The 27,627-nt window shown below is 53.0% G+C and overlaps 1 protein-coding gene across 1 annotated transcript in view; it reads left to right on the forward strand.

Moving 5' to 3' along the window:
* The first annotated feature begins 20,912 nt into the window (after window positions 1–20,912).
* Window positions 20,913–27,627, forward strand: part of SLCO2A1 (solute carrier organic anion transporter family member 2A1) — a 30,686-nt gene continuing 23,971 nt past the window's right edge. The window contains exon 1 of the mRNA XM_074591705.1: window positions 20,913–21,168. Coding sequence (XP_074447806.1) covers window positions 21,079–21,168 — 90 coding nt within the window. The 5' untranslated portion in view covers window positions 20,913–21,078. The remainder of the gene's footprint in view (window positions 21,169–27,627) is intronic.

Consider the following 27,627-nt stretch of genomic DNA (forward strand, 5'->3'; position numbering starts at 1 on the left):
CTGGTCCGGAGGGTACGTTTGGGCCGTATAACTCAAGGGTTTTCTTCATAGATGTGAAAACTGCACTTGACCACAAAAAAAAAAAAAGCACCTCCTTCGATCGCTTTTCTTAAAACAGGGAGGAGTTCATAGCCCTACAAAAGAGAGCACGAGCCCGCAGCATCCTCTCGTGGGTCACGTTATCTCCTTGCCCGACCCCTGTGCATGGTCTGGCACCCCGGTGGTCAGTGCAAACCCAGTGTTTTCTAGCTAATACTGGATCTTTTTAAAATAGGCTGCTGAGGCTGGGTTCATGCCCCTCGTTCCCTGCCCCCCGGGGGTGATGGTTCCTGGCACGCTCTCATGGTGGGAACAGGAGGTGGGATAGCCCAGCAGGGCGAGTCCTGGAGCTGCTGTAGGATGAAGAACAGACGTTCCTGGGGGACCCATTTCCAAACTGGTATGGACACGGCACCTCCTCTGAGGCTGTAGCCAAGGAGATCATGCTGCGTGTGGGATGTGTTCCAGCTGCCCAGCCTTAGCTTTGGAGACCCATGACCATTCAGAAAGCAGTTTGGTGAATATTTCCACGTAATTAACCCCAAGTGTGCCAGAAGCTTTGGTAGAAACTAAACTGGGAAGACTTATAGGAAGCTGTGCGCACATCTTTAGCAAGGCAAGGCTTGAGAGGAGAGGCGATGTTTTGTTTAGAAACATTAATAAAAAACGTTGCTTTCTTCTCCAGACCTGGCCTCACTGCTCTGGTGACGCTGGTGTTGGTAAGTGCTGTGATTTTATCCGTGACTTATAAAGTTTGCGCTCACCCGAAACACCAGAGAAGCTGACAAGGGGAACTGAGCGATCACGTTGAAAAGATGCAGCCGGCCTCATGGCACAGGAGTGAAGGGTGAGAACGGGGAGGCGCAGAGAGGTGTTTTCAAAAACACGCAAGTAAGCGATCGGTTGGTCTGGCTTTTTTTTTTTTACATGCTTTTTCCTGGACTTCAGGGTCAAGCTTGTGGTATTTGCATGCTTCGTCTTGGCATGGCTGTGACAGTTAGCTCTTCTTCCTGGCTGCCACTCCCGTGTTACCCATGAGGGAACTGTAGAAGATCAGTCTAGGTCCTCCTGCCTGTCCCACCTTGCCCCATGCTCCTTTCCAAGGTGCTCCTCTACACAGACAACCAGGGGCCATGGTGCTTCTTCCCTCATCTCTCCCCAGCTCTACCGCTGCTGCGATTGCCTCTTCCTCCATGAATTTGTGTGGTCTTATCTCGAAACCCTGTGAGCCCTGTTGTCCGTGAAGAAGTGGGTGGGATCCGTGCTTCAGGTTTTCTGAAGGTTGCAGGGGGTAAGTTGCTGCTGGTGCAGCCGGGTTTGCAGTGGCTGAGGGGATCCTGGACTGTTCCCTCTCCAAAACGCCCCCCAGCCTGGGTTTGGGCTGAGCCTACGCCTTCCCCAGGAGGGCTGCCAGTCTTGGCTTGATGATCACACGGGAGGGAGAACGGTTAGTCACATCTGCTGTTGAATAGCGGGGTCTTATCGGGATTTGGCTTTCCCTCGGAGTCGCAGTGGCAGATGCCATCTCCCTGGTGGTCCCGAACCCCTCTTTGAAACTCTGGCTGCCCGAAAACTCTCTGAGATGCCTTCAGCTCCGCTCACAAAGGAGCTCCCATCGTTTCGCTGGTTCCAGGAGCCAGGGAGCGTACGGCTGAGAGCGGGTGGGATTCAGGGTGCCGGCACGGAGGGTGCTTTGCTAGGGCAGGCAAGCTGCTGGGCCCAGCAGTGTGTGGTGGCTGGCTGAGCCCCGCCTGCCTTGGAAGAAGCCTCCTCAGCGGGTCTGCAGCTGGTGCTTGGCAGTGCAGCTGATGGAGGACCCACAGCGAGGACCTGGCTCGTGTGGGTCGGGAGAGATGCTGTGCTGGGCACGCATGGAGGAGCTGGGTCCCCGTTGGTAAATCCAGTCCCATTTTAGGAGAGCTTGTTCCTCACAGTGGAGGTGTGGTGGGAAAACGTTCTGCTTGGCCGTGGGGACCAGGACCCACAGATTTACCAGGTGCCTGGGGCAGATGTCCGCTGGGAATAAGGCACTGGTTTTGCTGAAGGGCTGCTTAGAGCCCAGTGGTGGGCAGAGGTGATGGACAGACCCTGAGAGGAGGTTTGGCTCGGCTGTTCTTCAGGAGCTCCCTCGCCTTTCAAGGATGCGGCAGCTGGTGCGGGAAGGGGACTGAAAGCCTTTGGCTGTCAGATGGAAGCCATTGCATTTTGTAATAGTGTGGGAAACCTGATTATTTTTGATGCTTTCACCCAATTTTAACAGGGCTTTGTCAGAAGCAAGCCAGCGTGAGCATCTTGCCGAAGCTCATCCAGCAGTCGATTGGCACCGATATCAGCAAGTCAGGTGGCTGAAAGCCCTCGGAGCAGTAATTAGGGACAGCAACCAGAGGACGGAAGGAGGCAGAGCCCCAAGCTTGTTGGATCCTTCCCCCTGTGGCCACACTTTGCTTTTCTGCTCCAAGCAACGGTCAAGGAAGACAAGGCTTCCCATGCGCAGGGCTGTTGCAAAGCCCTCAGAGAACAGGCAGGGAGGAAACCGTGGGGAACTGGCCACGGTTTGTATGGTTTCTGTGGCCCAGAGAGGGGAGGGTTGTGCCTGGAGTGAGATCAGGTGGACAGGAGGAGGCAGTGGCTGTGAGGACAGAGGGAATGGGGTGCAGGTGGCCTTGGAGGGAAGGGGACTGGCGTGGTTGGAGACCTCTGGAGAAGGCGGGGCTGCAGCTGGTCCTGCTTTGAACCAGCCACGGGTGTTAGAGCGGGGGCAACTTTGGGCTTCTTTCAATTAAAAATTGCATGTCTTCCATCAAAGGTGGATTGTGAAAAGCCTGAGGTCTGAGAATCCTTGGGTTTTGGCTCTGCTGCCCCTTGCCCCAGTCCTGGGGGTCTCGCTGAGCAAGGCCTGTCCAACATGAGGTTGCTCTCAGGTACGCTCTGCCCACGCGCCCCAGCAGTTTTGCAACAGGCAATTCCTTTTTCTTGTTATTGCAGCTCTGGGAAGAGCACGGCTGGTGCCCAGAGCCCAGCCCAGCCTTTCTGCTCATGGCTTCCTCTCTTTCGGGCAGTCCTGGAGTGTGTGCAGCCTGAGCTGCCAAGCTTGCCAGAACCAACCCCACCACGCCATGCTTGCCTTTCCCATCTGGCACTTCTGACGTTGGCGGTCGAGAGATCCCTTTGAATGAGCTGCAAAAGGCTCAGGGATAATTCAGCTCCCCAAAACCGAGTAGATGACCAGAGGGAAGAGGTGGAGAAGCATCCCAAGGAGAGAGAGGTGAGGAGGATCTCCCCATGGTTTGCTGCCCGGGCCACCAAGCATTGCCAGTCGCACGCCGGCATGTCCCTGCTGCTGAGCCGGGCATCGCGGGGAAACAGGAGCAGAGCTTGCAGGATAGTGGAGGAGGAAAGTGATGTATATAAACACAGATTCACTGGGAACCAGGCTTCTTAACCTTCCTGATAACTAATAGCGTAGCTTGGTGCTCATCCATTTCTCCAAAGCGGGGGCTGACAGCTCCCTGGCCGTTTGCTTCTGAGAAACAGCCTTCCCTGTAAACTGAGATCATCCGATAAAACTTACTGATTTGTCAAAATGACTCCATTGCGGCTTGTTGTTTGCATGCCTGTGTGGAGATGTTCTAGCAGAGAACGTGTCTTGGGAGGAATCGACTTCCTCTAAAAATATTCCCCTTCAGCCCCTAAATCCAGCAGCTTTCAGGGGAAAAAACAAAAGGTAGGGACAAAGCTGCACCCCTCACTCCACCCACCTCTCAAAGCCCATGAAACTGGGTGGGGAAGGGAGTTCCTTACCCCCCAAAATTCAAGGATCAGGTTGGTCGTGCAGCCTCTTTGCCACCCTGATGTTTGTAAGCAGACGGTGCACAAAAAGCCTGGATGGGAAGCTCTGGCCACCAGAGTAACCGCCATGAAAACCTGCTTCTGGAAAAAGTACTTTCTTCCTGCTTTTTAACAGCCAACTGCAGGGTGTTCCTGGTGGAGCACAAATATTTTCAACAGGCTAAATAATGATGTTTAATTAGTTTTCATTACGGTGATGCCAATCCATCCCTCTATTTGGAAACCCGCTTAGCTTCTGAAATGGCTTGAAAACAACAAAGCGGGGAAAATACCCTCCTTGCACCGCGCTCGTTTCCATCCACCACAGAAAAGAAAGGGACCACCAGACTCCCTGGGCTACACAGCGACTTTCCAGAATTGGCAAGAGAGGCTGGAGCGAGTTTAAAATAGCCTGTCTCTGTGATATGTTCTCATTTTTCCCTCCCTAAGAAAAAAAAAAATAAAAAATAAAAATGCTGGGATTGCTTCCAGTCCCTCGCTTCCCAGAGGTGGCAGCATTGCAGCCCTGCTCCTGCGGGGTTGTCTTCTCCTGGGCCAGGTTCCCGCAGTGGCCTGTGGCTGCTGGGGCTACCACCAGTGGCAGAGGTGAGGCCGGAGCGGCAGCAGCGTCTCCTCCTCTGCTAACGGCGTGCAGGCAGTGCTTATCGCATCCCTGGGCATCTTCCCGGCCCTGAGCTGTTGGGCAAGCGGAGGAAGGATGGGGAGGTGATCTGCCCGCAGCCTGCGATGTGTGCCAGCACAGATAACAGCCTGGCGCTAGCAGGTTTGCCGCTCTGGCGGGCAAAGCTGAAGCCCTGCGTGAAACGAGCGCTTCAGACCGCAGGGCGTTAACTGCCCCGCGCGCAAAGCTTAACCGAAAACACGGTGACATCCCTATCGCTTCATCTCAACGTCAGGAGCGCACGCCCTGGTGCATCCCCTGCGCCTTCTCCACTTGCCTGGGGTTGGACCAGCTGGGTAGGATACGGGAAACAGGCAGGATCAGGCCCAACCGGGTCCACATCACATTTCTGCATGGGGCCACCACTGACCAACCCTGGGAGGCAGGACCAGAAGGTGCTGGAGCCCCATGGCAAGTAGGCAGTGCCTGCCCTGGTCACCCTGCTTGTGGATGGGGTTGTCCCTTTGGGCTTTGAAAGCCGTCGGAAGTCCTGCTGGGGGGCAGAGGGGACATCCCCTCTGGTATCTATGTTACACTACCTGCTCCATCGAGGTAGCACGAACGTGACTGTGGTGGTAGATCCTCAGTCCTTGCTTGCTCTACTTCTGGGTCATTGGTTTCCATCTCCATCCTCTCCCCTTCAATCTGCGGCACTTGTTTCCAAATTATTTGTGCTCCCATCATTTTCCTTGAGTTCTGCCTTTTTTTTGGGGGGTCTCACTTCCACAATTTTGCATTGCACTGGAGTCCACCACGTTCCCGTTTAACTGGGGCGTTAAACTGGGAGGGGGGAAAAATGGTGCCTCTTTGGACCTGCTTTTACCTGGGCGCACCCTTGGTTTGGGGGCGTCTCTCTGCTGCAGTCACTGACTTCAGCCCCCAGTGATGAATCCTGACCAGGGAGCACCCTTCTCACGTGTGCCTACTGTACGCCTGTATTGGCGGGAGAAAATAAACCCCAACAGCCCGGTGCACCCTCCCGCCGTGTTAACCAACCTGGCAGCAAACGGCCAGCTCTTCGTCTGGTCCCGCTCCAAACCCTGTCAGCGATAAGGGGAAATTCCCCAGTCAGACAAACAGAGGAAACTATACCAGCATTCCAGTCCGCCTTTCCAAAATATTTTTTGATGAAGGGCACACGCCCTCTGTTTGAGCCCGACGAGTGTCCTGTTTACCTTTCTTCTTGGACTCCGCAGGCTGCAGGAGAAGGCTGGAGACATCCTGGCATCACCTGGCCCAAGGAAAAGGGGAATTACTCTGGGAAAGTTTGAAGTAAGACCCTGTCCTGGCACTTTGCTGAGCCGAGAAGATGCCAGCAGCACAGGTGAGGCTTCCTGGGATGGGGGTTGCGAAAGAGAGTAAGGAACATCTGAGACTTGGCACTGTGTGGTGGGGGAGGCTCTAGTGTAATGAGCTACAGCTCTTTGTTCCCTCTTCTCACCCTGGATATATTGGGTCTACTCTGTGTCATACGAAGGTGCTGCTTCTGTGAGTAGTGGTGGTGTCTTGTAAGTGGAAAGGGACTCGGTGCCGCAGGGGGAAATATTGGCACGGGGAACCCATCAGAGATACCTCATGCTCCTGGCCAGTATGGCGGGAGCAGGAGAGGGGCTGGATTTGCCAGGGTTTGTTGTTGTGCAATGAATGAGAAATTGCTTGTAAAAGGACCTTATCGCATACAAATACTGAGTACGTTAAATCAAACCGCACATCAGATTCCAGGAGTCCGCACTGTCCACGTGCGATACCCAGCAGCGCTTGCAAGGTCAAGCTGGCAACCAGTGCACAGCATCCTGCGCGCTCCTTAATCGGGCTGCAGCAACCCCGGGAAGCTGTAGCTGCACCAAACGCTCCCTATTAACCATCTTCAGACTGTCCCAAACACGGTTGGAACAGCCCACGCTCCAGTGAGACCCCATCCCAGCACCACGTGCCCATCAAGGCCATCATTTTCCCTGCAGGAGAGCCCTGCCATGCCCAGGAGCTCTCAGGGAGATGGCCACAAGTGCCTGGAGGGGAACGACCCACCTGGGTGCAGGTGGGAGAAACTCAGCCGCCAGCTCTCACGGCTGGTGCCCAGGAGATGCCCTCCTCACCATGGGCACAACCTGCTGCTCTTCGCGAGGAGTTTGGGTGCTGAAGATGAAGTTCCCATGGCTGGTCCCTCCAGGAGCGATGTTGGCTGTCGCTCGGCGAGTGGCTTAGCCTCTTATCTCTGGCGATGGAGGGCTGTGCTGCAGGACGAGGAGTCCCGGGCCAGCTTCCAGCCGGGGGATGCAAACAGCAGGCTGTTTACAGAATGATTTCTCCCGTTTCGGTGCTGCCGGGCTCTCTTGTGAAATGTCCTGGCTGAACCCAGCCTGTTCGGATACGGCGAGGGCTGGCTCCCGGGACGCGGGCTGGCGGAGGCAGGGAAAGGCTGTGGGCTTGTGGCCTGGGGAGCAGAGTCCTCTGCAAGAAGGGGAAGACAGCCCCAAGCCCTGCCCTTTCAACACCTCTTGTGTTGGATGACTTGTGAGGAAGCTGCCTGGTTTCTTTTTTCGGGGATATAATAGTTATTTTCCCAAAGATCTGTCTCTCTGGGCTATTAGAGGGTGGAGCAGGGCACACCACTGCCCTGTGACCGTAGGAAAGAAAACCCAGTTGCTTTGTCCATCTGGATGGCACCGTCCGCAGTGCCGGCAGCCTGCTGCCCGTACCTATCTCGGGTGCTTATTCTATGGGTTGTGTTCGCACCAGGCCGTAACCTTCCCCCTCTTTCTTCCTGATGTAATGAAGTGTTAAAGCCCCTCTTTCTTATCCCCAGCTTTGTGTTGCACCCCTGGTGTCTCCCCTACAAGCTTTCCTGGCCGGCAGGACAAGTCATTATCTAGACTGGTTGATGTTCCTGTCCTTGGCTCTTCCCCCACCTCTTGGAGGGGCAGCAGCTCTGCCAAGGCAGGGTGTTGAGTCCTACCCAAAGACCATGTCTCCCAGCCCACTTCAGGCCTGGACCTGCCCGTCCCGCAGCTCTTCCCAGGGTGATATCTGCCCCTGGCCCTGCTGGGGCCCGCCCCCAGCCCTGAAGGCCTTTGCTCTGCTGCGGGGTGGGATCAGGATCTCACGCTGAACGTTGCTGGGACGGAGGCAGGCGCAGAGGACAAGGCATGCGTTTGTCTGAAAGGCGTGGGGTTTCGCGGCAGCCCGGGGGTGAGTCAGGGTTATCGCTGGCTGTCTGGCTCCATCGCTGCCTGGAAAAATCACAGGGAGCCTTTGACAGGTAGTGGGGATGATGGAGGTGGGAGAGGAGCTGCTTTTTAATGGCATTGCGTGTTCTGATCCTGGGCTCACCTGCATGGCCCCGTGCTCCTCCCTCCCAGGCAGGACTGGGACCAAGCTGGAGCTCAACACACACCAGGGGGATGGGGCCCTGCGTGAGGCGGCCAGATGATGCTCTGCGGACCAGAAACAGCAGATGCTCTGCTTTCTCTTCTAGCAGGGATGTTAAATCTGAGTGATCACTCCCCACCAGCAGCCAGTGACAGCAACCTCTGTACGAGTTAATTCTTCTTAATTTGGGTGAGTTAGGAAGCTGCTTCCTGCTGCTTGGATGGACCAAGTGAGATCTGCACTGCTGTTTGTGGAAGCAGAGGGAGACTGGCTTACTCTTAATTCCTCGTGGCATCTTCCCCTCCCACCACTGTCGCTTCACTTGTGCCCAGACTGAGTTTGAGTCGGCATTGTTCACCTGAGAGCAAATCTCCTGGTGGGACTGGAAAAGGAGATGGGCCTCCGGGTGCCTTTGGCCTTCCGTTGGCATCGGGAGCCATCAAAGAGGGCAGCTTTGGGTCCCTGGAAGACCCCAAATGCACGGGCCTCTGGGGATGGGAGGAGGTAGCCTTACAGCCTGAGTCATGCGAGAGAGGAACTGTTACTGGGCTCCACCTATTCCAGCTATGTTACAGCCCCTGCCTCACTCGGTCTAGCAGGGAAGATGGCTCAAGCCCAGCCTATAAGCAATGAGTCAGTCATTGTCCACAGGGTCTCCACGGGATAGACATCATATCTTCTTTCCTTGGCTATCTTCTCAGCAACTGCATCCTACAGCTGGCCCCGCAGCTTCTCCTCCTGTTTTGTTTGCTTCCTCCTGGCTGTGAAGTGCTGTTGCTGGAAGAGGAAGTGTCAATGGTGCCTCTCAGTCTATTCTACCTAAATTTAAACCACTATTTTTGTCTTTGCAGTCTCATTGCGTCCGGTTTTAAATTAGGAACAAAAAGTCACATGAGGAAAGGTGCTGTGGTGAGACAAGCCATAGCGTGATGAAGACCTCGTGCCAGAACAGCCCCATCCCGCCGTTGGTCATCCTCTCTGCGTTGGTTTCCTACAGCGGTTCCCCAAAGGAGCAGGGAGGAGGCAGGAGCGGGATGGGACGACCCATTTCTCTTTCCAGTTGAATGTTTCCAGTCAAGAGGCTCTTTCAGAAGCATGCCAGCGTACAGATAGCGTAAATGGACGCCTTTCAGGAAACTGTTCCCAGAACTGGCTTGACATTTCTCATTGGTGTGACCTGGACCAACGGCTGTCCTTGCGAAAGAAAGAAAAGCAAAGCCAGGGGTCAACCAACAGGAGCAGGCATTGAGGAAACAATCCCTCGCTGAAATTAACGAACTTGCAAAGATAACATGCCATTTAGTGTGAGTCAGCTTTTCCTTTCGTGGCGCTGAGAAGAGCATGAGGGTGTGGGGTTTCTGGTGTCTCTTGGACATCATGGAAGGGGGATCTGGGCTGAGTGGGATGAGGACTTCAGTGGTTCCTCACCAAAAGAAGGACAGCACTCAGGAAGGGATGGCCTGATAACCCCCACTGACATCGTCCCAAAGGCTGTTTGCAGAGGGCTCAACAGCTGGCCCCAGAAAGTGCATTGGTGTCCACGCAGACTTCCATCATTATTACCAGGCATTGACCAACCCTGCTGGATGAAGCTGCTCCTTCTTAACACCAGCTCTGCGAGGAAATCTGAAGAAAGAAAGAGATTGCAGAAGGACTATGCAATCCTAAATGCCCCCTTGTGCAGGCCTTGGCTTCTGCCATCCCACCTATACGGCGGTGATGTGTGGTCCTCCCTTCAGGTGAGGAGCTCAAGGGAGTTTCTTCTCTACAGAACAGCATCTCCTGCACCTCTCCTTTTGCCTCAGGTGGGTTTAAAATGCCACTTCCAAGGGAAGACAGGTAGCTTGTTCCCTGAACTGTCAGATCATTCTTGAAAAGATTGACTTTGAGTGATCTTCAGTGGACCACCATTGACCACATCCTTTTTACATTGGAGCATACCATCTCACCCGTGCCTTTTGCTCTGGGATTCAAACCTACTGGCAGGTCCTTTACCTAACGTGCAGCCGCAGCTGTCAGATACAGACTAGGAACACAATGTTCATGATTCAAACCAATCAGTTTTTAAGGTGAGAAGAGTCAGCCCCATCAGGAACACAGTATCTGTCTTGGTCAAAGGAGTTTTTTTAGGTAGGAGTGGTCCATCATGTCTGTCAAAACAATTTACTGATCTCCCCATAAAAAAAATAAATGCGTGTCTTGGTTTTTAGGGTGAAGTTAAGCAGCCATGGCAGAGGCATACCTGGCTGAGAAAGTCACTCAGTCATCTGATGGGATGGCTCTGAAGCAAGCAGCAGTGAAGTGTGAAGGTGTGCTGCGAGGATCATCAAAGCTGACAGCTCTTCACAGATGTGTTTATTTCTTGGTGCTCCGCTTCCTCGTTTGTATATCAACCAATGACCGTTACTTGTCTCGGAGCAGCTATAAATAGTCAGGTTTCTCCTCTGACGTTAAATCTAAGCTTGCCTGGTAGTGCTGAAACCCATGAGGTAGAGAACTGTGTTGGCTGGACTTGATCCAAGGATGTGGTGGGTGAGTCACTCCCTCCTCCAGCCCCGCCGCAGTAGAGACAGTGGTCCGTGAGGCACAAGATGGTCTGGGAGCAAAAGCATTTTCTCCTGCTCCATCCTCTTGTTCTTGGAGGGATGTAAGAGCGTGACTGCGCTTACTGCAGCCAGCGTGGTTTTTCAGGGAAGACTTGGGCAGCTTCTTCTCGGGGGTACAGAGAACTTCAGATACTGGCTAAAACTTGTCACACGGTTAAGAAAAGAAAACAAAAACAGATAAAGAAACCCTGCTGTGTCTTGAAACTCTGGTTCTTCACCGCTCCTGCAAAGCCCAGCTCTGATCCTCTCTCTGTGGGGTCACACCGGGCCCAGAGGACTGTACCCTGCCATTGATGTTCACTTAGAGTATCCAGGTCAGGAGAAGTGGTCGCTGAAGGGAAGATAGCGCTGGCTGTGTGAACAGGCTGGTTTTGAACCTGTAGCAACAGACCCCAGGCATCTCCCCAGCTTGGGAACCCCTTGGTTTGTCCTCACAAAATACAGGAGAACAGAAAAGAAAGGATCCCGTTTCCAACCCGTATGACTGTGAAAGCTTTTTTTCCTCTTGTATGAAAAAAAAAAAAAGAAAGAGAGAGAAAAAGGGTATGTTTTGTTTCAAACCCCAAACTTTTCATGTTCATTTAGAATGTGAAAAAAAAAAAAAAAAGGAAGTTTCAGAATCATCAGCTCATTTTTTGAAAGGAAGCAGCGGCGGATTACTTTGCTCTGAAATGATTGTTTAGGAGCGTGAGCTAGTCCCGCCGTACTAAAAAAGCCATAATCTGAAGGAATTGTTTTGAAATTGTGATAGGGCAATGTTGCAGCCAACCTGAGCTTGCAGCTTCCCTCTGTTGACAAAGCTTTTCAAGAATAGGGCTTTTTGCCTGGATTTGGGATGGGAGGGGTTTGAGGTTTCTCAAGCTCTCCAGGTATGAGAAATCTGAGACTACAACAAAGCGGGACTCAGATTTCTGAATTCTTATCTTTTACTTCCCCACACGCACTCCTTTATAGGAAACGGACGGGATTTTTGATTTCTGTTCTTTGCAGTGCTCCTCCGGTGGTACCCGCACAGCAATTAACACAGGATCTCGTCACCTTTGGCCGCCTTACCCCAGTACCCCTGGACACAGCTCTCACAGGGACTTGCTCCCACACTTGTCTCCTCCTGCAGCCCATGGAGATGCAAAGAGGCAGCGTCCTCCTGTCAGGTAGAAACCAAGAGCTTTAAAAACTCTTCCTGTGCCTGCTGTTTATCTGTTTTATGAATTGAGAGGTCTTGTCACAATTCAGAATCTAGTTTTCTCTTGCTCATAGCCTGTTTAGGTTATAGGGGGGTTGTTTACTTCTTCGCCTTCCCTCAAGGTCTTATGGCCCCTCTCATAATTCTCTCATGGATACTAGAACAGATCTCACCGAATGTCTTGCCCCTTCATTTTCCCCATTAAAAAGGGTGGTTTCATGAGCAGTGCCCATGGTGACTACTTGGATTGCTCTCCGTCACCCTGGACGTGATGGCTGGATGGCTCTCCACACCTCTTGGGCCATGCCGTGTGTGTTTTGGTGTCTCCTTGGGTCCCTCCGGCTGAAGTGGGAGCGGCCAGAGAAGGATGGAAACTCTGATGGGGTGATTCCCATGTGCATCAGCAGAAACATAATGTCATTTCCATTGGAAAATATTTCAAGGTGTTTCAGCCTTTCAAGATGAAACAAAATCTTTCCCTGCAAAATGTCAGTTCCAGCCATTGTTCCAGTTCGACTTGCCTGTTCCAAGGAAAACAAATACATTTTGACTTGAAATGGCTTAACGCTGATACCAGCTCAAAACCAGCCCTTCCTACCGTACATCCAGCGTTAGGAGAGGATCTTGTTGTGATCAAAAACCTTCTTGCTGTTTTTATTCCAGCTTCTCCAAAGGGAAGGTTTCCAGCACTTTTTGTACAGCGGACGTCGCAGCTTTCCATCCCACCCTGGGTGACGCCCGGGTCTTCTCGGGCTGAAGATGGAGCTGGAGCTGCCAGCAGCGAGCTCCAGCGCTGAGTATGGCCAAGATTTCACCTTAACTTTGGGCTTCTAGCTGCTGAACGTCAATGCTGGAGTGAACCCCATGGGAAGAGGCACCTTGCAAAGGTATTTTGCGTGGGGAAATCAAGAGCATGTGGCAGCAGCCTCTGCGGAGGAGGAGAATGAAGAGATCTGAACCGCTTTGGGCGCGCAAAAATGGGTCTGTCAAAGCCAGTTTCCAGCAGAGCTCCACAAAACACGTGTCAGCAGGGGTTGGTGGCTGCCAAATCTCAGCGCCTTAGCACCGCCTTTGCCTTGCGTCCAGCGTGAGGGGAACAGGCTTTATGGGTCTGTTTTTGGTTTGCTGCTTATTGAAATTCAGGCTGTTTTATTGAGTGGGTTGATCCTTGCACAGTGACAGCCAAACCACAGGCGCACACTCTCACAGTATCAAGGAAATATGGAAGATTTCGAACCAAACAAGGAGTATTTATGAAACTTCCAAGTAGTTGGGGGGGAAAAAAAAAAAAAATTTAAATGATTATGCAACTTAGTTGGCACTTTTGTTGCCATCGTCATTAAATAAGTCAATATATAGTATAATAAAAATATTTTGCAGCATATTAGTGTAGAGTGACCCATTTTCATTGCAAACACATAACTCATTCCGCATTTAACGGTGCCCAGAGCTTCAGGACTTGCAGTGGTATGAGTACAGTTTTGTGGAATGAGATGTGCTGAATTCACTCTCTTTTATTCTCTTTTTGTTGAGTTTAACCTTTATTCCAGAGGGAAGTGGACAAGCATCCGAACTTTGAGGTTTAATTGTCCTTACCACAACTTCAGGAGGGATCAAATTGGAGCCACGATCGCTGCACAACCTTTGGACTAGCTTCTTTCACATAATGGGGTAATATTCATTAAAGCTTTTGTCTACTTAATATTTTTTTTTTAAATTTCCATTCAAATGGTGGCTGCCAGAGCGCTCTGAGATCTTTTAGAGGTGGTGGAGCAGCTAAATAAAATTATTTCTAAAGTTGAAAGGTCAATATATCCGACAAGCACCAAGCTCTTTGAGGAGGTGAAGGTTTCCCTGTGAGATGTGGACGGATGTGGCCTCACATGGGTCTCCCTGTCTCTGAAACCATGAAGCCCATCTCAGCTCTTCTGCCCCTTCCTGGGGCTTTTGTGGGGACTCTGTAGTCATGTAGATCCCTTGTCTGTTGGAGAGCAGAGCCTCATCACCAGGAGTGAATAAGAGGTGCCGCATCGCTCGTTGGTGATGCGTCTCTCGCGTTGCCTGCCAGACCTTCGCAGCAGGAGGAGGAAGATAGAATATGATCTCTCTATCGGCCCTCTCAGCTCTTTTCCTGGGGAGGCCGGTGTTTCTGGACTGCGCCCAACTGACAGCAGTTGCTGCGGTGGGTGGTGCTCCCCAGTTGTTGAGGAGGTGGTCACCTCCTCTACCTACCCTGTGCTGGCACATGCCAGCATCCAGGGCATGGGATGTCCTCCTGGATAGGAGCTTCCTTGAGCTGCTCAGGGTCTGATTCAGCCACACATCTTCACCTCTCCCCTCAGTTCCCAGGCTCTGCAGTTGCCCTGCCATTTATTCCTCCAGAATGCACCGTTCTTCTGCTGTTGCCCTGCAAGAGGTTGGATTGTCTGGGTTTGCAGATGGGACGGAGGGCACAACAGAGTTGCTTAACATACTTATTAGTCACCAGCGTAGACAAATATCCTCTGTAGCATCTCTGTAGACCTGCTGCCAGGGGTTTAACACCATCCCTACGAGCAGGAGCATGTTCTGGTGCTGCTGGATGCAGTCTTTTTGGTGGGAAATAACAGATTTGCCCTGCAACTGATTTCGGGGCAGAGGGTGGCCTGGAAAAGTCTGTCTGTCCTGGGTGTGTAGGTCCATGGGAGGAATCAGGGTGAAGGAATTTTAGAAAAATATTTGACTCCCTACCTTTCTAGGCTGCAGAAGCCTTGCTTAGGGGCACTGTTCCTGAAATATTTACTGACTGTGAAGTTTATTGGCAGTGGGCAGAGTTAAATTAGACTGTCTCATCACGATCACTTGAAGCAATTTCAAGGAAATGCAATCCTGCTTTGAATGGCGCAGTCAGATCCTTGTCTGCCTCATTTAATTGCCTTTACTACAGGATACTGATGCTTTAGATTGCAAATCCTTCGAGGCAAGGACCGTCTCTTTGTTCTGGGTTTGCAGAACACATCCTGCAGCGAAGGCCAGGGCTCTGGCCTGACTACAAACATCGGGTTATTTTGAATTCTGTACTCAGACAATGCCGGCAGGGCTTTACAGTGGTGGCTGGAGGGTGTGAAGGTGGCTGGGTCCTCGCTGGCACAGCCCTGCTGGGTGCTGACCCCCGGTATTCACAGCACCCATGTGGCTCTAGGTGATGCACATCGTCTTCCACCCCTGCGATTGCTCTTCTTTGTGGTGGGGCAGCATTTATGGTGCATGCAAATGTCATGCAAATTACTAGCTGGCGAGGGTGTGGAATAAATAATCTTAATTCCAATCTCCCACCTCCTCCTTTTACCAACCATCAGAATTTCTTCTCTGGAGCGTGCCGAGCGAAAGGCCCCAAAAGTGACACCTGGGGGCTGGCATCTCCGAAAGCTCTTACAGAGAAAGGAGAGGTGGAAAAGGTATTTATGGAGAAAGGAGAGGTGGCTGGTCCAACAGGACCCACCAAAATAATCTGCACACCAGGTCATCTCCAGTTTAACTGAAGACCCTTTGGTATCTTACAGTGGGGATTCGATTGATGGTGAGAATCAAGTGGCCTAATTATAAACAAGACTTACTTAAAACAGAAAAGGCAGAGGAGAAGAAAGTGGCTGTTTAAGAGACGTGACACTACCAGGGCTCATTTAAAAGCATTTCCTCCACTCCCTTGTTCGCTTATAGCACTCTTAAAAACAGAGGAGCTTTCTGCTTTCTCCTCTGCGCTTCTTAAAGGCTCAGCCTGCCAAAATCACAGCCTCCTGGTTCCCAGGCTCTGCAGTTGCCTTCCCATTTATTCCTCCAGAATGCACCGTTCTCCTGCCGTTGATTGACTGGCTTTGTGTATGGGACAGAGGGCACAACAGAGTTGCTTAACATATTTATTAGTCACCAGTGTAGACACATACCCTCTGCTTCAGGTTAGCTGGTTGTGGGCAGCCAACCATGGGAGGGATGGTTTAATGCTGACACGCACCTCTGCCATCATCTTCAGCATAAATTACCTGCTCTTCCATCCCGCCTTGACCTCGCTCCTAATCTCTGGGCATGGCTGGCTTCCCTGCAGGGCTGGTGGTGGCCTTGGCCAGAGGGTAAGCAGCGTCATCATTTCCTGCCCTGGGGCTTGGCTGCTGCTTGGCCCCAGAGCTCCTCTGTAAGTGCTTCTCCACCGTGGGGTTGGTGGTGCCCACTCCCCGAGGGCTGGACCACCTTCTCAGGTGCCGGCAAACAACCATCCCCTCTCTCTGCATCCCCAGGAGCAGGTCGGGCTGTGAGCCAGCCAAGCCTGTTCTTCAGGTATGGCTGTGTACCTCCCTCTGACCAGTATTTCTGCTCCAGATCAAATATACGTTGCTGGTAAATTAAACCCAGCCTGTCACGGTCTGCAATTTCCATTGCAACCACAGGCAGTGGCAGGAACCGCTGGTGCACGCTGCCGGCCCCATCCCCTGCGGTCCTTGTCCCCTGCTGTGCCACATCACCAGCCCTGGAGAATAAATGGGGTTTCCAGGGGGTGGGTTTGGCGTGCTGGTCTGCAGCCCCGGGGACCAGCTCTGGTAACGCAGAGGGGGTTGTTTTCAGCCCGCGTTCCCAGAGCAATATTTGTACTTGCAAGTCTGAAACCCTCCAGGAGCCCCAGGGGCTTCGTGTTTGCTTCCGCAGAGACTTGTGCTGTCCTGGTGTGCAGCAAGTAAGCTGGGGGTCACGTGGCTCCAGGAAGTTTGTTTTTAAGCTGTGCGAGGTTCCCAAGTAAATACAGGGATCACCTTTTGCTCCCTTCCTAATCCTGCTTGCAACAGCACCACTCACAAAGCGGGAGAACCCAGCACATCTGGGGCAAAACCCTCTAGGGCTGCTCGTTTTATGAGCTGTACGTGGGGCTCTGATCCTGATTTAGTTCCGTCTTCTCTCTTGCAGAGCCTCCCCAGGTCCTCCCAACACGATGTGTCTCTCTAAGCATCTGTCCTTCCCCGCGTTTCCTTCCATGACTGATGTCTGTGGCAGGATCTTCATCGCTGCTATGTCTGAAAGGACCAGAAGTTCTCTTGGATCACATCTCACTCCCTTCCTCTGCTGAGCCAGGGGGTCCTGAGGTCCAGTCCCGTCTCCAGCTTCTAGTTTTATGCAACAACAGAGGATTTCCCAGGCTGGGGGATGCATACAGGCTTGCTATGGACTTCCCTGTTATTGCTGGATCATGTGAGGCCACCGAAGAGTTTGGAAGGGAGCTAAGTCTTCTGGATTGACAAATTTGGATCTCGGGAAATAACTTCTGACCTAGCAGGAACCAGGTTCCTTGGGATGTCTGACCTCACAGTTCACGTTTTGCCGGCTCTGGGATCACAGAACGGCAAGGGTTGGAAGGGACCCCTGGAGATAGTCTAGTCTGACTCCCCTGCTAGGATAGGAAAAGGAGTTTCTTGGCCCATTGTTCCGTTGGGGCTGAGGCTGTCTGGCTCCAGACCATGGATGGTGCTTCAAGCAAGTCTGCGTGAAATGGAATACTGACTGCACAAGTCCAAGACTCAGTCACTGATAGGGAGGCTGCGGGGAAAGAAACACCTTCCTTTAAAAAGGATCTACTGGTCCAGCTTCAAATGTAGCAGGGACTGTGCGTGCATAGCACAGTGGGAAATCATCTTCCATGCTGGGATGTGGTGTCTCTTCACCTAGTAACAAGTCTTCCCAGGGGCCAGGAAGATCTTCCCAGTTGAGTCTCAGTTGGACTCAGTGATCCTTATGGGTCCCTTCCAACTCAAGATATTCTATGGTTCAGTGTTGGTGGGTACGTGTCACCTTTTAAAGCCCAGTGGGCAAATAATCATTGAGAGGAACAGATTGGGGATACTGTGGAGGAAAACTGAGATGCTTCAGTCCCTGCCAGATTGAAACCAGGTGGTAAAGCAAGAACTAGTGTTGTCCTCGCCCCATGAAAGCATCAACCCACTGCTTGGTAGAAAGAAGTAAGGAGGAGGATGCAGGGAAAGAGAAGAGCTGTGGTCGTGTTGAAAAGTGGCTTTTGAGGGCTCTGATCTGCGAACAAGGTGAGCATCCCCTGGTAGCAAAGAGGGACGCGCCTCAGTTCCTGCATAGCTACACCGATGTAAGCTTGGTCTGCCCATGGGAAACGTGCCTGGTGGGCAGATTTCAACTGATGGCTTGCTTTGGATGAGGGGAGGTGGTGAGGTAGCGGATGAACTGGTGGCGTACATGGAGAGCCGTGGGCCTGATTCAGCTTTGCTGGCTGAAGTAGCTGGTTCCCACTCAGTTAGCAGCAGCGAGGTCTTCTCCTTCCAGCTGATGTCTTGGCCAGGGGAGCATGACTGCTGTAGGAGGAATTCATTTCAAAGGCTGAGAAAGAAATGCGGCCCCAGGAGCCGTGTAAAATGAACCAAACCCTGTCAATGTGTGATCTTTCTTGCCAGGCACTTAACATTGACCATATCGCCCTACCAAAGCATGATGAGAAGAATTTGAAAGCAAACTCCCCTCCCTTTGTCAGCGCCGCCGTAAATCACTTTCCTCCTGTGCGCTCATCTGCAGGCCGAACTGTTCCTTGCCAAGGCTGTAACTCTGCGGGAATGAAAATGCAGGGAGAATCCTCCAAAAGAGGCAAGAGTCCTATTTTCCCGTGTGCATCTCATTTTGTTACTCCTGCTGCACAATTGGTTGTCTAAGGTCCGAAATTTAAAAGCGATGTCGGTGTAAGAAAGCTAGAACTGACTTTGTGTCCGAGGGGTGGAGTTTCTCTTCCAGCGGGTCAAAAGCTTGGGAGATGTCAGTAGTGCGCTCTGATGGTCCCACCTAGGTGGACGGAGCCTGCTCAGGGTAGCCCTTTGCTTCTAATGCAAGACAAAGCGCCTGCGCTGGCTGCAGGGAAGCTTGTGGAGCTGCTGCAGCCTTCAATAACCGAAACCACCACGACTGAGCTTTGAAATTCAGATTTGTCAGGTTTTATTGTATTATTTATACTGCAGCTCGATAAGCTGCTGAGGCTTGGACAATGCTCCTTGCTTGGGAAAAACATTCACTGGAAGCTTATTCATGGGAGGGAAGACCAAGGTGCTGCCCTGGCGGGGGTAAGCAAGGTGTGCAGCCCTGCGGGGCGGTCCCCAGTGCCGCGAGTGGCTCCGAGCTGCATGGGAAGCAGGTGTTTTCTTGCCTTACCTATTGCAAGAGCTGCAGATTGAGAAACACAAGGGCAGTGTGGGTTGCCAGCATGATTTCTTCCTGCCCCCCAGCAAACCAGCCCTGCTGGGGCATCCCCACCGTGTCCGAGATCTTGCTGGGGGTGGCCGGACCTGGGGAGCACAGTGCTGCCTGGGCACCCAGCTCCTTTGGTTCCGAGCACGTCTGAGGCCGCCCCAGCCTCTGTCCCTTCCTTGGCCAGCTGGGATGTGCGGTCAGTTGCCACTAAGGACCCGCACCCCCGTGGGGCAGTGACGTCCAGCCCACGGGGGTGTTTACCAGAAGCCCTGATTCCCTTTTGACTCACCACAGCCTTTTGCTTCCCCTTGTAGGGGTTATTAACTCCATCGGCGCGGGGTTCCCAGCCCCATCCATGGGATGCAGCATCGGGGCAGGGGTGTTTCTGCCCATCCTGCCCGCTGCCAGGCAGGGCACCGGCATTGCGCCTCTTCCCCGGAGTGTTTCATGGCAGGGAGACAAATTTGGAAGGAAAAGCTGAAATTAGTGGCTGAAACAGCTGCTGCATGTGGAGGTGGTTGTTATAACAAAGTGAGCGTCACGGGTCACCGCAGAATAAACTGAAAAGACGGGGCCATTACTGAGCGGGCCAGGCATTGCCTGAAAAATGAGTTCAGCAGCACGTTGGGCTCCCTGGGAGGGTGGGAGAAGAGCGGAGGAGATGTCGGCTTGCTTGAGCTTTTCTATCGGTGAGGACGAAACTTTCTGTCTCTTGCTGTTGAGTGGCAGATAAAAGGGCTCGGCTAACCGTGATGGGGGGGAAAAGGGTCTCTCCACGCTGCGTCCCAATCCCAGATCTAGCAAATTTGGGGACGGGAGTGGACAAAAAGGTGGGAAAAAGGCATGCTTTTTTTGCCACCCATAGGTGAGTGATACCCAACTGTCCCTGCGAGCAGTGCTCCCGGGACAGGGTTAGGAAACTGGGAAGCTGACAGCCAAAATCGGCTCTTTTTATCTCAGCAACGCTAATTTTCACACCGCTTTCATGCCCTGTGCCTGGTCAGACTGGCGCCGGACCCCGGAGATGCTGACCTGGGGGTCCTCTCGTGGGACGGCTCAGGCGAGCTGGGAGGGAAGGAGCGCCCAGGGAGCCTCTCCCACGGGTGCAATGCACCCTCTCGTGGCCAGCGGCCACGGCGGGTGCCTGGGCAAGGGGGTGGGTGTCGGTGGGTGCCTGCTGAGCGGGACTCGGCTCCTGGGCATCACACCAGGGCGTACGTAGGGACCCATCAGCCCTCCCATGGGGAAATCATTCAGGGAACTGGGATTTGGTTTCTCCAGGCTCGGAGCACCCCAAGGCGGGCTCCACCTTTTCTACTCACCTCTCTCCTCCACCCTGCTTTATGCTGGGAAAAGCAGTAATTTGGACAAAATACTTGAAGCTGGCTTCCCCTCAACCTGCCCTTTTCCCTCGGACACTTTTCCTCTCTGTGAGGAGCCAGCAAAATAAATCAGTGCTTTGCTTAAACAAAGCCCCGGAGAGGTATTGGTAAAAAAAAAATAGCGCTCAGGAACTTCACAAATGCAGTTTTCTCCACAAGAGAAAAGCAGGAGAAGTTTATTTTCTCCATAACCTCTTAACCCAGGGAGGGATTTCTCTGTCTGGCCACTCAGCTTCCCCCCTTCCACCACCTGGGAGCCAAATCTGGGTTTGCTGAAAGGTGCCTCCCCTTCCTCTCGCCCCTTCAGGGGAACATGAATTAAAACCCCAGTCTCTTTCCTTGCGGGAAGGCTGTGCTGCTGGTGCCTTGTCCAGCCACGTCCTGCGGCCTCGGACGTGAGGACAGCGGAGGGATGCTGGGTGTCCCCTGCGGGTAGGCAAACATCGTCCCACTGCTGCGGTCCCCATCCCCAAACCATCCGGGGCTTGACGAGCCCTCACTCCCACCTGCTCCCTGTGCGCTGCCGTTCACTTCCTGCGACTTTAAAGTTCCCTCGGCGCACAAAGCAAAAGAGGGAGGAGAAAGGGTTTCATCATCGCTCCCGAGAGCCGACTTATAAAAACTTTGCGCTCACGCTGCCTGCCTCACTCACGGGCTTGGAGGGTTTTTGGCGCAGACCGTGCACGCTGCTGGTGGCGGGACGGGCCGGAGAGGGACGGGAGCCCACGCGTAGCCCAACAATTCGGGGCTCCCCGGGAAGCCCCCACAATGGGAGTCCACCCTGAAGCCAGCAAATCCCCGGTCGACATCCCCAAAAGGTCTGGCACCTGCTCCCGGAGTATCTTCTGCAACATCAAGGTAAGGAGTCGTGCCTGGCAGGGATGCGCCGCTTCCCCGGTGGGGAGGGAGGAGGATGCTTGCACAGAGAGGGACCCCAGCCCATCCCGCAGGTCCCTGCATCCCCGGTACTAACTGCCAGTAAAACGAAGGCTGTTTGCTTGCTAAGATGCAGAATTTGAAAGTCAGCTCCCCGGGCAGTCCTGGATAACACCGCTGAGGTCTGTCCCGCTCGGCGTACGGGAAGGGCTGGGGGGGCTCGGTGGGTTTCGGACCGGTGCCCTGCGCGGCAGGTGGGTGTCACTCCCCGTGGAAGTGGTGTGGGCAGCTCTCCGTGGGCTGTGGATCTTACCCACGGCATCCGGTACACAGTGTGCTGCTGCTTAGGGAATGATTAACCACATCCTGGTGCGAAAGGAAAACACTGCCCTATAATAACACTGACTTGCTTTAAAAACCTTGGGGAGAAGGGCATTTTGAGTGACAGGAGCAAATTCCTGGCGAGTTGAAGTGGGTTTTTCTGGTCACTCACCTGCCCCTGTTAGCGAGGTGAGAGCTGGCATCTTAAAGCCGGTCCCTGCCTGAGCTCCGGGCTCTCGAGCTCCCCGCCTGCGTGAGAAAACACCGGCCACCCCGGCCACCTCTCGCATTTTAAACGCTGCGAACCATCGCGCTTTTACACCACTGCTCGCCAAGTCTTTTTTTTTCCTCATATGGCTCAGTTTGGCCCACTTCTGGATGGGCACCGGGGCTGCTGCACGCACTGGTTCCCGTCCCTGGGACACCCGCCTGCCTTCGCCAGGATTTGCCTGGGGTGGGGGGACGGAATTTTTGTGCCTCCCTCGGCAGCACCTCCACGTGTCAGCATCCGAAGCAGACGGGTGCAGTTTTGGGGATCGGCGGCTCCCAGCGGCACCTGCCCCCAGGCAGAGCAGCTTTCGGTGTGCGAGAGGGGCTGCCGTGGTGGGGGGGCAGCTGGCAGGACCCCCTTGTGCCGCATCTGCCGGTCGTGCCTGGGGCCCGGGGGGTGATTTCCCATTAGCGTTATTGACTATCAGCACGTGTTTTTGGGTTGATAGCAGTACTGCAAGGAAGGGTTTGTCAACGCTTCCCAGCTAACAGTGTTTTCGGGAGCCCGCGGCCACGGGTAGGGCATCACGGTCCGGGGTGGGTTTGGGTGTGATTTTGCCCCCCATCTTTCCTCACCTTGCATGGAGGACGGCGCTGCCCCCTCTTCTTTGGGCTGTGCTTGCTTGGGGTTGGTTTCTGGGCAGGAAAAGTTTCACCAAATCACGGGGCCCCAGCATTTCTGTGGGGGTGCTGTGGGGTGCCATGGGGCTGTTCCCAACAGTTTTGCTCCCCCGAGCAGCAAAGCTTTGGGCTTCCTGGGGTCAACGGGTGACATGGTGAGGGCTCCCAGGACTGTGGACATCATCTCAGATGGTGCCTTCCAGTCCTACATACCTGAAGGTCCCCGCTGTCCGGGCTGGGCTATCCCAGCAGGTGACTTGATGGCCCTTTTTAGCTGTTAGCTCCAGGAGATTGAGATTACCCTGGGTAATTTAGGGCTGTTTCTGATGCACCTCTGCAGGGGACTGGTGACCTGTCCCCTCCTCTGGAAGAGGGGTGCAAAAGGTGGCCCTAACCCACTCCACTAACGACCATGGCTCGGGCTGAGTAAAATCACCTCAAAACAGAGCTCTTCTTGCAGCTAATGCTTACAGGGGGAGGATGCAAAAATATCCTGGAACTGAAAAAACAGCGCCAAACTCAATGCCTTTTTCAGGACGTAAAACTTTAGGGGTTTAAAAAAAAAAAAGAGCCCCGGCAAATGTTAATCCATTTCTGCATCCCCCCGGGCAGCCGGGGCAGTCAGGTTGGGCGCTCGGCACCCTGCACACCCCAGGGCGCTTGGTCGGGGGCTGTGTCCGGGACCCCCGGGGGGCATTTGGCCGAGGGCAGATGATACGGGGGTTTTACTTAGCTGGCAGCGGGAGCTCCGGCTGTGCCGGGAGGTGCCTGGCCGGCTGCCGGCACCCAGCGCTGCTCGAATCGCCCAGCGTCTGGTGCTGGCTCAAGTCTTAATTTCAAAATGAGTGGTGAGCCCGGAGCTCCCCAGATCATCCAGGCATCCACCTCTGAGCCAGTCTTGAGGGGGGTCCTCGGGGGTCACTTCTAAGGGAGAGGTGATGCTGCAGCACCCGCTGTGGCAACCGTGTGCAGGGACATACTCAGAGTGACAGCTCCCCCCCCACCCCGAGCAGGAGATGCCACCAGAGAACCCCCACGTGCCACCTGCCCCGGCTGGTGCAGATACGGCTGCGCCAAGGGGAAAACCAGCGCGTGAAAAGAAGCACTTTTTAAAAAAAAAAAAAAAAATCACCAGGTTTTTGCTAAATCGAGAGGAACAGCACAGCCTGACGCTGGCACTGTGGAAGCACGTTAAGGAGCTGTTTGGGTTCTATCAAATCACGCTTGTTGGCATCAGATGGGTGATAGATACCATCTGGGATGGTGGGGAGTCAGGACACCCATCCCTTGGAGGAAAATTCTTGCTTTTAAGAGCAGATGTGCATAAATTGACAGGTAATGACGTCCCCCACCCTTTCCTGACCTGTTCGCTCTTCCTGTGATGTGACATTTGTGTTAAGAATATGCGTATGTTAAAAAAAAAAAAATATAACTGCTTCAAGGTAGGAAAGCAGTAGCCTGTGCACAGTTGTTAATCCTCTCAGCCCCAAAAAATTAGTAGAAGAAGTGTCACAACTGAATTTCCAGGTTTGGGAAGTTGTTTTGTTGTGAATGGGTCGTCAGAGGACAAGGTGTCCAGTAAGCATCTGGGTTTATATGGCTTCGTAGCTCTTGTTTGTATGAGAAGCCCTTGGTGCTGCAAATAACGTATTATATAAAGTTTTCATCCAGCACCTAATTGTGTGGGAAGCTGCTGGCATCATCCCACACTGAGAGAGATGCTGTGAAGGGGTTTAAATTAATGAGACGCAATGTCCTCTTATAAGGGATGGCAGTTTCTGACCAGGACAGTGTTTCCAACACAACAAAATCCCTTAGCTGTAGCAGGCTCCAAGTCCTAATCACTAAATTAATATTTATTCCCTAAGGCTCACATGCCAAGATCATTTTCAGAGTGCCTTTCACAGGGCTGGGGCCAAAAGTAACAAATTATTTTTCCGTGCAAGCCATCTTTTTCCTCCACGCTCTCCGCGCCGGGGGCCCACCACCTCCCCGCACCGCTTCCCATCGCTCTCGGGGTGGTTTTTGGCACTGGCCCCGTCACTGCTGGTGTTCGGAGTTAGGGAGCACGATGGTGCTGGGGATGGGCATCAGAAGGGGAAAGGTCCTGGTGGAAAGTGGGAGTTTCAATGGTTCTGCAGGGATTTGAAGGGGCGGGATGGGAGGGCAGCTCTGGGGATGGGTGGCACGGAGGTGCTGCCGAGGATGCAGGAGAACCAGTGCAGACGCAGGTGGTCAGGGAGGCAGTGCCCTGTGGATTTGGCTGCTGGCTCATATCTGTGCTCTGACACAGCAGGCATTTACAGCTGATCTCTGTACCCTGCGGGAACGTGGTTGGTGACAGTTCCTTGTTGCTGCTGTGGAAGTTACTCCTGGTTATACGTGGGTATTAATGACTGTAGCTAATACTGCAATTACACTGGACGGCATCAAGGCTCTGTCTACACTGATATTTCAGGGCACCACCTAGCTCACCTGACAGCGTGTTTAGTGTCTGCGCCATCCCTGGAAACATTCCAGGCCAGGTTGGATGGGGCTCTGAGCAACCTGATCCAGTTGAAGATGTCCCTGCTCATGGCAGGGGGATTGGACTAGGTGGCCTTTCATGGCCTCTTCTCACCCAAACTATTCTATGATTCTATGATCTCGTAGCTGGAATAAACCTGGTCATTGTGCTTATGTTTTTGAGTGCCCTCTCAGATGTTGCAAGGTTGCTTGAACCCCTCCAGAAGTTGGCTGTTTGTCTTGAACCACCTTGAAGACAGCCGAATGCAAAAGGCCCTCAGTCTTTGGGGCTGGGAGGTTGCTGCTGAGCACTGTCCCCTGTGAGAAACCTAGAGCATCCCGGTAATCCCACGGCAGTGGTGGAGATGGGTCATGAGCAAGGGCAGGCCCCTACTTTGAAGTTCACCAGAGCTTCCAGGGCAGTGCTGACTGGCACTAGGAGGTAGTAGTTGCTCTGCTTGGCAAATGCAGGATGAAACAAACCTTCAGGTGGATGGTGGTACTGGGGACGCTGAGGACCTCACGGCCTAAAGGAACAAAACAGTTTTGAAAAGTGGAGGAGAAGTGGATGGTTGGTCTTTTTGATACCCAAGCATGGCCATGGACCCCATGAGTGTCCCCTGGTCCAGAGTCCTAACTGCTGTCTCCAATCATCATGTCCTTGCCCATCCAGGCAGCCACTGAAAAAGGATTATTTCAAAGGTGTTGTCTCTGCAGTACCTCAAACGTTTTGTCTTCTTCACCTTTATTGTCTCTTTCATGGTTTTGTGCTATTTTAATCGATAGCTAATTGCTTGATCAGGATCTCCAGAAACATGACAAGGAGGAGAGCTTTATAAATATCTTGTTATTTAGCTGAGTTGGACTGGTTTCAGCTGGAAGCCGGTTCGCTGGATTGTGCAGAGGAGCAGCCTGAAATGGTTGGGAGCACGGGCAGCGGGAGGCTTTTACCCTGCGGACCGCCTGGCGTGGAAAAGGAAGCAGGAGGATGACGGGGAGTTATCATCATTTGTGTCAGCTGGAGGGAGTCCGGGGGGAGAGTTAAAAGCCTTCGGGGCAGACTTAAATTGGGTGCTATACTGGGGGCAGGGAGAGGGGTGGTATAGAAGAGTGTAGGAGAGGAGACAGCAGGGTCGGGAGGAGACTGCGGGCTCTCAGGGTGTGATATGGCTTTAAAGCATCCCAGGGTGAAGATGCTGGCTGCATGCAGGGTGCGATGGCCAGGAGCGAGGAGCTCTTCCCTCCCTGGGGAGGCTGGATGCCTTCTGCAGAAGAAACAGGAGCTTTGCCTTGGGGTCTGAGGTCCCAACAGTATCACGGCAGGTTTTTTGTCCCTTCCTTTTAAGGGAAGTGAAGGAATTTGCTGAGGAGTATATTTCAGAAGCCTGGAGATGTAAAAGTTGTGCTCTCATATCCTGTTGGAAAAGATTATGAATTGCTTTATTTTGCCGTTAGCAAGAATAGGAGATTTGTCAGGTCATTGGTGTGAAGACAGCATGGCTGTAAGTTTGGAGAGGGAAGCACTGAAAGGAGAAAGTCATTGTTGATTAGGGCCCTTGATTTAAGCAAGTCAAAGGACATTCCGATACTGAGTGCTGTGCAAGGAGAGATGGCAAGTTGGATGAACATTTGTAGCAAAGAAGCAAGCAGGGTCCTTAAGGACAAGTGGGGTGGCATGGGGAGAAGGACCCGCTGTGACTGGGGTCTTCCGGCATTTGAGGTGGTGGTGCTGGCATCAGAAAGCAAAGGTTGGTTTAGGATGGATCAGACACTGTGCTTAAATCCAGTTTTGGTGGGATCAGGTTTCAAAAGGGAAGAACCCTCTGACCTTCACCAGTAACACCAGCAGCAGGATAAAGAAAAAGATGGGGAAGAGCCAGAGGGTAAATCAGGTTGGAAAGTTTAGTGGGATCAAGGTCTAGGAGACATGAAACAAGATAATTTTATGAGGGGCGAGGTGATTCAGTGCCCAAACACAACCAAGGAGTGGTCAGCACAGATAAGATTATCACAAGCAAAATGGGAGAGGAGTGTCGCTGATAGGGAGCACGAGGCATGGCCAGGGCTGTGGGCGTGTGAGAGGCGTGTTTACATACGCTTGTGGGTCAGGGAAAACGAAGCCAAGCTGAAGCTGTCTTCTAGGAGATCACGAATGGATCCCGATGCACCGTGAGGAAAAAAGACCTTCGGAAAAGGAGAAAGAGCGAAGACCCAACCACACAACCTACCTGTGTGCTCGGTCTGGTTGTAGGAAGAAAGCAAGCTGCTTAACGATACGCAGCGTATTTTGCAAGCCGCAGTGTTTTCTTGGCAGCAGCTGGGGAAGCAGCAAAGCCTCGCACCTCACACGCTGGGGGTCTGGTCTCAGCGATCCTCCGCGGCCAAAAAACCTCCTTTCCTTCTGACATCTGCAACGCGCACCTGCGCATTAAGGCAGGGACGGGTTTTTGTGTCCCCTGGAGCGCTCCCTCTACAGCAACTGAGCAGAGCTGGGCTTGCACAGACCTTGCAAGGGCACGGGGATACCGTGCAGGGAAACCTCGTGTGTACCTGCATTGCAAAAACAGCAAACATTGTCTTTGCACTTGACAATCGGGGGTTGTAAAACGCCAGATCACTTGGCAGGAGACAGTCATCGTTGCCACTAATAATCTGGGCAGCGGAGCGCTTCAGACAATCCCTAACCATTTTAATTTGTTTATTATTGGTGGGGTGGGGGGGTGG

This window comes from Larus michahellis, chromosome 6 (assembly GCF_964199755.1).
Source record: "Larus michahellis chromosome 6, bLarMic1.1, whole genome shotgun sequence".
In the NCBI taxonomy this organism is placed as follows: Eukaryota; Metazoa; Chordata; class Aves; order Charadriiformes; family Laridae; genus Larus; species Larus michahellis.